Source organism: Miscanthus floridulus, chromosome 1 (genome assembly GCF_019320115.1).
Source record: "Miscanthus floridulus cultivar M001 chromosome 1, ASM1932011v1, whole genome shotgun sequence".
NCBI lineage: Eukaryota > Viridiplantae > Streptophyta > Magnoliopsida > Poales > Poaceae > Miscanthus > Miscanthus floridulus.
The window spans coordinates 127,719,624-127,729,805 of NC_089580.1; the positions used below are offsets into that span (position 1 = coordinate 127,719,624).

At 49.4% G+C, this 10,182-nt stretch overlaps 1 protein-coding gene across 2 annotated transcripts; it reads right to left on the reverse strand.

Annotated features, from left to right (window-relative positions):
• Positions 1-1,504: 1,504 nt before the first annotated feature.
• LOC136493163 (uncharacterized) lies at positions 1,505-3,403 on the reverse strand. 2 transcript variants are annotated; one of them, XM_066489223.1, is made up of 3 exons: positions 2,848-3,400; positions 2,460-2,737; positions 1,505-1,925 (listed from the first exon to the last, which is right to left on the reverse strand). In XM_066489223.1, exons 1-3 carry the CDS (start codon positions 3,200-3,202, stop codon positions 1,869-1,871), a joined length of 690 nt encoding a protein of 229 aa, XP_066345320.1. In that variant the 5' UTR covers positions 3,203-3,400; the 3' UTR covers positions 1,505-1,868. The 2 variants fall into 2 exon arrangements, with proteins under 2 accessions (XP_066345320.1, XP_066345313.1); XM_066489216.1 differs by having other exon boundaries at positions 1,505-2,737; positions 2,848-3,403.
• Between the last annotated feature and the right edge of the window lie 6,779 nt (positions 3,404-10,182).

The following is a 10,182-nucleotide window of genomic DNA, read 5'->3' on the forward strand; positions in this document are numbered from 1 at the left end:
GTGGAAGCTTTCCACCGAAGGAAATCCACTAATTCCTCACGAGATCGCAGATCCGGGCAATTTTAGTTCTTGACCTATTTTTTTGGGAATTCTTCAATTCCTTCGATTCACGGAGTTAGAGTTTGTCTCAGGCCATGATCCTTTAGAGGTTGCCTTTCTACTCCATTGTGAACCCTTGTGCAAAGTTTCAAGTCATTTGGAGTTGATTTGATCAGTTATGGCTTGATTTGATTTTTCCCGAGAAACTGCTCGCTCATACCGGACGCGTCCGATATGATCTAGGACGTGTCCGATATTTCTAACTTTGGAGTTTTGAGCTGAAATTTGGTGGAGACCTTCCCTTGGTGTCTAAGAGCTATGGTTAAAAATTTCATGTTTTTTGGACACTGTTTGACGGGGTTTTGAATTTTTCTCCCTTGGTCAGCTTGCTGCTGAAAATACTAGACGTGTCCGAAAATACCGGACGTGTCCGATATTTGCAGGAGCAGTGCTGTTTTCTTTTGGGAGTTTGCTCGTTTGGGCTCCGATCTGTGTTCTGTTTGCTTTGTGGTGACCCGTTGTGTTCTGAGGGAGCATCCACCCTTTTCTAGGGTCGTGGTCATAAGTCTATCGTGTATGCTTTTTGGGGATTGATATTGGGACAGTGGTCGAAGATTTCGAAAGAAATTTGAGGCTCCCATTCACCCCCCTCTGGTCGCCGTTTCCGGTCCTTCATTTAGCATTAAACTTACATCTTGTCAGGGCTGCTTATTGTTGCTGTCACCCCACCTTCAGAGCACATCCATTCATCAGTCATCAGTTGTGGTTTTGCCCAACGAGCGCTCCATTATCTTCGCAGCCTTGTAGGCAGCACGACCTAAAAAACGACATGCGCCCAACCATCGCTGGGTGTGCGCTGGTCTCTCAGTAACAGGACTCTATTCACGTCAACTGACGCGAGTTTTTTCGGCTTTCGGAAACGCAAGCTACTCTTTGCGCTCCCCCGCCTGCAGATTTTACACATACTTTACGGGTCTGTTGCTGCTGCTGCCGTCTCTGAACGGTGTCTTCCACGGTGTGAACTGGCGCTTCCAAACTGGTAGTATCTCTGTATCCGTTTTCACTTTTCAGATACTTGCTAAACGCACAGACCGCAAGCCTGACGAAAAACACGAGTTCTCTGGCGCCAAGAAGAACCGGAAGGTTCCTGGTTTCAGAATCAGAAGATGTCTCCTCTAATTTCTGTCCTGAAGTAGCTTGGTCTGAAACGGTGGAGCGCCATTGACCCGAGCCGTGTCTCCTTCTGAAAAGCGAAAAATTCTTCAGTGAAGACGAAGTTTCTCTGAATCGGTTGGTGCAGCATGGAAATTTTCTTCACAAGTCCAGCATGGTTTTATGTGCAGCTACCGACTAGTATCTTCACCTTCAGATACATGTACAAGTCTGGTTTTCCAGAAGGACATATAAACTGCAACTGCAATTGTATTGTATTGTATGGACACAAAAGACGTAGCACGAAGGAAGCGGGCGTCGAACGCGGCTCGTCCTGCGTCTGCAATCTGCATCGCAGGAGGCCGGGTGTATATAATAACAAAGCATATGACCGTTTCGTATTTACAGTAGTATGTTCACTTTGCGGCAGTGACAGTAGTTACACGACCCAGCGTGTTCGGCTGGTCACATTCCAGCTCGTTTCAGCTTATTCTCTCTCACAGAACACTATTGAATCAGCCGAAATCAGCCACAACTGGATCAGCTTAACAGAGCCTGACGAACGAAGACGAACTCAACCAAAATTTTCTCCTAAAAGGAAAATTAATCTTCCTACGTACGTGTATGGTGATGTGGCGGATGCTAATGGTGGTGAGGATGATGGGAAGAACAGGGTGTCACACGCTACACTGCTTCAGCCCTTTGGGTGTTTGATGACCTCCTTTTAACCTCACCTGCACATAGAAAGTTAACTAGTTCAGTAAAACAAAAGGCTCTTAACTTTTCTCATCAGCAAAAAATAACAAATTCTATATTTGTTCCTTTTATCTGGATGCCAATTAGACTCAGTTAATAATAATTATATAGTTTATATACTATCTAGTCTGGCAGGATGCAAATAGCCTGTCTTAACCTTTGTGCCTAAGGTAAACTATATGGAACGCGTTAATGACTATGCACCGAGAATCTGTCACCGAAAGCAGAGTCGACTGGGTGTCGATGCACCCAACAAAATGCCTGGATTATTCGTGAGAATGATGGCACCCACTATGCTCAAGGTCATGCGCTGCGAGCCTGCACTGCAACTAGGCAACTAAGTACGCGCGAAGAAAGTTTTTTTTTTCTCAAGTAAAAAAAAAAGGGTTATTCGCATCTAGGAGTATTGCGTTGCGCAGACGTGAAGCTTTCGGCAGAGAAGCGCGTGCAATTCGCAGCACACGGAAGGTAACGCGGATGGAGAGAATTGGTTGCGTTGCGATGGTACTCACGGCGCCTTCGACGTCGATCCTGTACACGAGCATTCGCCGGCGCTCGCGGCAGCTGGTCCGGTACGCCGCGGCGAGGTGCGCGGCGGCGAGCGCCAGGGAGAGCAGGAGCATGGCCTCCGGGCCGGCGGCGCGAGCGTCACCACCCGCACCCGCCTGCGGCGCGGCGCGGCGCGGCAGCACGGCGGCGGCCTTGGCGAGCACGTAGGACACGGACCCGGCCGCGCACGCCACCACCACCCCTAGGTACGCGCCGCCTCCGCCGCACACCACGTACGCGCCTGCCATAGTGCCATGCCACGACACGACACGAGAAGCTGTCAGTTCAGCTGAGCTCATGGAGGAATTCGAATTTCGAAAGGCGATCTGGAGTGGACGGATAGATACTAACAGAGGATGAGCAGCGCGCGCGCCGCGGAGACGGCGGGCAGGTCGACGAGCGAGGAGCGGAAGTCGAACGCCCGCGCCTGGGCCACGACCGCCGGCGCGAACGACCCGTCGCCGGCGCCGCCGCCTCCGCCGGCGCGGAGGGTCGCGGACATGAGCGCCGGCGGGAGCGCGAGGTCGAGGAGCACGACGAGCAGCGGCGGCGCGCAGACGAGCAGGAGCGACGCGAGCATGGCCGCGAGGAAGAAGGCGGTCTTGGCCCACCGCCACGGCCGCGCCCACATCCGCTCCGCCCCGCCGCCGCCTCCGTGCGCGTGCTTGTGCGCCACCGCCAGCGGCAGCAGCAGCTTCTTCTCCATGGCCGGGCGGCCAGCGCTGATGATCGGTAATCGGTAACCGAACCAAGTGGGCGATTTGTGATCAGGCGGTGGGGCTGCGCGCCGGAGCCTTTTAAGACAAGGGAAGCGGATGCGGACGGGGTTCGGGCAGCTAGCAGCTCATCTGTGTGTTTGCTTCGCCGCGTTGAGGCCGACGGACGGTTGAGGGGGACGTGGGGCGGGCGGGCCGGGGGGTGTGGCGTCGCGACTCGCGCGAGTTTGGTTTGACCTGTCCCGCGCGCGCGCGGAGCTGCAGCAACTGCCTGCCTCTGCCTGCCTTAAAAGGCCGCGCCACGTACGCGCCCAAGCTTCGGTTTGGCTCGTTTACGGCGGCGGGATCGGAGCTCGAGGGTGCAAAGCCCGGGGATTGGGATTTGGGAAGCAGAGAAGAGAGAGCACACGATTCTGACGAGGCTTTCATGTCCCGGCAAAGAGCGCGTATGAACCGGAACAGGTTTATGATTTTCGGGCACGTTGGCTTGAACTTATTAGCCTATTTTTTTCTTACACCAAAACAATTTCAGCTAATTTATTAATCGACTTTAATATCAGCCGAATAGGCCCTTCGTCCTCTGTGGACTCGTGGTCATGGGCAGGTCTTTCACTTGTAATCATGGCTAGCTATTTTTTTTTTTTTAAAAAGAGAACTCCTATCTTATCCGAATATTTAAATTTAATATATATATCGCAACTGAATATGAGGTTTACTGTAGTTATCCATATTAGTATTGCGTAGGTAAAACCGTATTTAATCCGTATATCTAGCCAATAGCAGGCCAAATTAGTGGTCATGCTGCAAGTAGGGATGAAAATGAACGGAAAAAATCCTGTCTCATTGTCCTGCTCGTTTTCGTATTTACAGAGAAATACGAGAAGCACAAGATGGGTATTTCTGCATGTCTTTTTGTGGGATCCTGTTGTTATCTGAGATGAACCCATGTTTACCATTTTCAAAATATGCAGGATATACCCAACAATTATACGCTCTTATACTATGTTAATTCATGAACAAGTTCTAGGGCATTGCCGTACAAGCAGGTACTAATCACCGTTATGCATGTTAACGTGTTAAAACATTAGACATGCAAGTTTATATTTGACTGATCACTTCATACGTGTGTATTGTTGTGTGAAGACCAGATCATTTGATTCTAACTTAAAATTGTTGACTCCCCATCTATATTTCTCTATTTCTCTACCTATGTTCACATATATCCCAATTTTATTTTTCATCCTTCATTTTTCGAATTTGATTTATGTCAATAGAAGAGAGATTTTCCTGTCAATTTCTAATAGTTTTCATCCCTAACTATAAGGGTATCTATGCCCGGATACACAGTTGACCGCCAAGCAAATCGGGCCCATAGAATCGGCCGCACTTTACATGAAATATGAAGTGTGGTAGCTCATGCGTGGCACGACAAGGCAAAACGTGGCCTAGCCGGGGAGTAGATCCAGTGGCAAAGCTAAGGGGGGCTAGTAGGGGCCATATGCCCCCCTGACATTTTATAATAAAAAAAATTTATCAGAGGCCTTGGTCTTACCATGACGCCCTGCAGCATACTTAGGCTGTCAGCGCTCGTAGGGCCGACGACCTCGAGAGGCAGGAGGAATGCAAATCCAGGTTTAACAGCGTTCTCCACTATTACAAATACCGGAGGAGCTGCGGCAAGGCCCCAAATGCAAGGCCATACATCTATGGGGTTCTGCTAGAACCCATTGTGAGGCGGCAAGAGGCCAAGGCCAAGGCGGTGGAGGCGGCGGTGGCTTCATCGTCGGCGGCGGCGCGCGGGGGCAGCGAAGGCGAGGGCGAGGGCAGCGGAGAGGAGGCGGCGGCGAAGGATGCTCAGTGTCGGGCCAAGCTTCGGCTAGGGCGGAGCGGGGGGAGCGCCGGCCAGGATGGCGTGGTGGAAGTGCCCGGCGGCCATGGCGACGGACTACTGACTCTGATCAGTCAGGGGCTAGACAAGCACGACGAGCGCATTATGGAGACCATCCAGCGCTGTTTCTTGCCGCCGGCATCCTACCGAATCTTCTTCCCCCTTCCTTCGGCGTTAACCCCCTCCTCTCATACAAGACGACTTCATGTTTCCTCATCTCAACCAGGACGACGATGTCTTTTTTCCCGCTTGCATTCCACCTCCCGCGATCACCGGCCAAATCTAATGAGTAAATCAGATCCATAGAATCGGCCGCACTTTAGCCGAAAATGAAGTGTGATAGCTCATGCGTGGCACGACAAGGCAAAATGTGGCCTAGCTGGGGCGTAGATCCACCGGGCAAAGCTGAGCTCTCCCCTAACAGTTCACAACAATTTTTTTTTACTAGTATAACTTTATAATTTTTATTTATATTAAGAAGGAGAATATACAAAATTCATTGTTCTTCAGATGCCACTTTTGTTCCGGTCTGTAGCACAGGCCTTGGTCTTACCCCGCCCTGCAGCATACTCATGCGGTCGACACTCATAGGACCGACAACCTCGAGTGGCAGGGTGAACACAAGACACTCGAGGAGATAATATTTTTTTGTCGATCACGCAAAATGTTTACGTGTCTTTGTATTAAAGTAGAAAAATGTTTAACACGATATGCCTTAGCGGCGTCCTAGGTGCTCAGAAGAGTAGTACATGAATGTTCGGACCCTCCCTAGATAATAAAATTATACAAAACACAAATAGATAATGAGCTTGCTTTGCTGCTAGTTGCAGCTGCAGCTTTCATCCATCCAAAAGTTTCATATTGTCAGCAATACTCATGCAGCAGCAGCAGCTGCTGCTGGACCAGTGGTCGTGACAATCAGCCAAACAGGCTAAATAAAATCGTTCATACGAGCATCTCCGAACGAATGAGTTGGCAACGGCAGATCTAGAATTTAATAGAAGAGGGAGCTGAAAGTCATCTTCATCCTCTAAAGCCCCTCATTTTTCGTTCATGTCTAAAATAAATTAGGAGGGGCTCCATAGTCACGGAGGTGGTAGGAGGGGCTTGAGCCTCACTCGCCCCACCGCTACATCCACTCGTGTGAGTCGGTACTCAAGATTTACAAAGTTTCCCTAGATGTCTTACTATCAACGGGCATGTTTCTTACCATTGAAACAATATCGCCTTAGATTCTAGGATATACTACATATAAAAAAAATACAAGAACCTTAATGAATTAACATAGACGCCCAACAAGTACCACGAGCTGAGCTACCTCTGTTTTTCATGTTGACTTTTTTTGAGTGGCCCTCCTAATTAATTATAATTCCCGGCTCCGCTCCAGCGTACACCCAAACACGCCCTTGGTATCGGGACGACCGTAAGATTGGCCGGCGGCCCGGCGCTATCGCGGTGGAACACATGGCGGACATGTGTTGCGTGCGGCACCGGGGGAGGCAGAGCCCAAGCCGACCCAGCCAGCGGGGCTCCAAGCCTCGGAAACCACATGGCGCGCACGCAAGACGCGAGAGAGTGCACGCCGATCGCATTTACGTAGCCAATAGCCACGGGGGTTGCCCTGCAAGTGGAACGGCGCCGCCCAGCCCTCGGTACGGTTCTAGAAGAAAGAATCAAAGAAGTCGGAACCGATAGCCATCAGCCAAGTGGAGGCAGAGGCGCTCAGCGTAGCGCTCCCGATCACAGCTAACCGCCTGCAGCCGATTAATAATTAATTAATAATTGTGCTACTACCCAACTACTCGTAGTACAATTAGACGATGCGATACGAGCACGATGAATCAGTCTCCTTCCATTTTTCTTATAAACAAATAAACGGGAGCAATCAGGCAGTCGGTAGGGACCCCGGGACTAGCTAATTAACCCATCCAATCCAAGCCGATTGTCCCGATTAACGGTCTATTCGTTGGTTGATTCTTAGGCTAATAAGCTCAATTGATGCTAGTTTGTTGTGAGAGAAAAATACTATACCACGACCAGTGAGAGGAGCAGACGTGAGGACGAAGAGAAAGTACTAGTATATAGTACTCCTTGTATGCCAGCTAGTGGAGGCCTGATGCGTTTTCAATTCCGCGTTTCTTGTGCATGACGGTCGATCTGAGTTGGCGTTGCAGTTGAGTTTGGATTTTGTTTCGGAGCGCTTGATGCGCGTGGCGACCTCTCCTCCCTCGGGTTATTATTGGATATACGCCGCGCAGATGCTGAATTAGCTCTGTTTTTTTTTATAACTCATCTTAGCTCTGCTTGGATGTCAGGGTTTAATTAAAGTTTAGTTTAGACGCCTCGCAGCCTAGCTTAACACAACACAGGTAGAAGATGGATGGATAGAGCTGTCACTCTGATGAAGATATAATAAAGTACTACTCCTTAATTAAGGCTTAAGTACACATACGGCGCTTGTGTGGCCATATAAAAACATAGAAAAAAAACCAGGATTAGTACACTCCAAGGTCTCCAGCAGTACAGATTTCATTGGTGGATCAGGTGCGTACTCTGTCTGGACCCACAAGGACGTACGGATCAAAGCAAGAAAACGAAGCGTACTCTGCTTCGGTCAGCTCAGCTCTGCCCGGACAAGAACGATGCAATTCCTTTCCACTTCACGCTCAGTTTTTTATTATAATAAGCTTTGTCGCTCTAAGCAAATCTTGTTCGTTCAGAGAAGGACATTGACATCACCTCGACTTCACGAGTCGGGCGTGAAATAGTACGAACACGGACGCCCTATTACTAGTAGGGTATATTAGGGTGTGTTTAGTGGGAGGGAAAGTTGGAATTTTGCTACTGTAGTACTTTCGTTTTTATTTGGCAAATAGTGTTCAATCATGGATTAATTAGGCTTAAAACGTTCGTCTCGTAATTTCCAACCAAACTGTGTAATTAGTTTTTTTTCATCTACATTTAATGCTTCATGCACGTATCACAAGATTCGATATGATAACTACTGTAGCACTTTTTTGGAATTTGGGTACCAACTAAACACGCGCTTATAGACTAAGCCCTTGTTTAGTTCACCCCCAAAATCCAAAAAGTTGCTACAGTACCTGTCACATCGAATGTTTGCGGCCCATGCATGGAGCATTAAATGTAGACGAAAAGAAAAACTAATTGCACAGTTTGGTGGAAAATTACGAGACGAACGTTTTAAGCCTAATTAGTCAATGTTTGGACACTATTTGTCAAATAAAAACGAAGGTGCTACAGTAGCCCCAAAATCCAAATTTCGCGAACTAAACAAGGCCTAATGTATTATGTGATTTGTGAGCTGTACGTCTACTGTTCGAATCTGCAGCTGCGCGCGCGCGCGTGGGAGGCGAACAGCACGATGTTGCAGCGACCTTCGGCTACTTTCATTTGTCCTCCCACACAAATTTTCCATCCAATGAGTCCATATCACTTTACAAAAACCAGAGAAATTGGTAGGAAAAAAAACTCAATTTCTGTTGAACTTTTGTGCTTACTAGAAGAAGAAAAATAGGCTACTACCATGTTCTAAACTAATTCAACTTCTTGAGTTTCCTAACTCAAACTATTTCAAATTTGACTAAATTTATAGTAAGAACTAAGAAGTACCAACATATATAACCATGAATAAATGCAACATAAAATTGTATTTCACAGTGTATATAAATACTACTATTTTGATGTCATGAATATTTGTGCTCATATATACAAATTCCATCAAACTTTAGATTTGACTTAGAGCAACTTTATATGTTGATTTATTTTGGGACGAAGGGAGTATCTTACTTTTGAACCAAAGAAAAATAGGATATTTCGTCTCAAGGTTAGCTGTATTAATTGTAGTGTTATCGCGATGGCCTTGGTCAATCGAATGCTAATGATGCTTGTGTCTACCTCTCAAGAGAACGAACATAGTCCTTCTTCTTATTTTGATCAAGGTTAGACAAAAGTAGATTTTGACTCTTAATTTCCCTTCAATATGTTATCGCGATGGCCTTGTTCGAAACACCGACAGTTGGCGTGTCAGGTAGGGGCCTTTGCGCGTTCCAAATGAGGCCTCGGATGGCTAACCACGCAATCAGCTGGGTCTCGGGCGCACACGTGCGCTTCGGTGACCTGGACTTCATCATCACGGTGGGAGGAGAGTTGGCGTTGGCTCATGTCGCCATCCAGTCCCTCCCCTCCATCAGCTCCAGCTACGGGAGGCTTGAGCGCCAGCCCGACGTTTCCCTTAGACCCTAGCCGTCCAGGGAGGACCCATGCCGCCTCACCCTCTCTCCGGAACACTCCGCACGGAGCGCCTCGACGGCGCTTCCGTTTGGTCTCCGCAACGCCGCAGCGACCATAAGCCACCTTGTGGCACAGCGTGCGGTCCCGCCTCCTGCGAACAGCAAGTTCATGGGGATGATCGAAAGCGTCACGGAATGCCTCCATGGCCTCCTCACGGAGGGGCCGGGGTCGGACTCTGGCTCTAACTCCAGCAGGGGAGCCATCACCCCCCTCGAGAATGTTTCATGGCGGAAACCCTTGAGGGACACGTCGAAAGCGTCTCCATGGAGGAGACTACTCCGGTAGGCAACCTCGGCAGCAGAACCGAAGGGGGGGCAATGGCCCCGCCTCACGTAGGGGTGGAGCAACTGAGAGCCCGAAAGCGGGAGATAGACGAAGCCGGACAACAGCTTGTTCGGGAGTACGTGGAGGTCGATCAGGAGATCGAACGCCATGGAAATGGTGGGCGCGCACGCGCCATGGCCCATGCCGTGGCCTGTGACGTAAATCGAAGGATTATCGCCGACGATGAAACCCTTCCTCACTTCGCTCGGGCAAGCCAGAACATTGCCGCCACAACGGCCATGCTTCATGGCCTTCTAGAGGCCGCAACGCCCAAGGATCATTGGGCCCACCATGAAATACGCACGCTGCTTGAGCGTGTGGCGGCGCAGCAGGCGGAATGCTCATTGTCCCGGCGACGCGAGCTCGGCACCAGCCAGCATACGCCCTCGGTGCGTCCTGCTAGGGGCACATCAGTCCACCAAGCACCATAAGGCGGCAGACAGC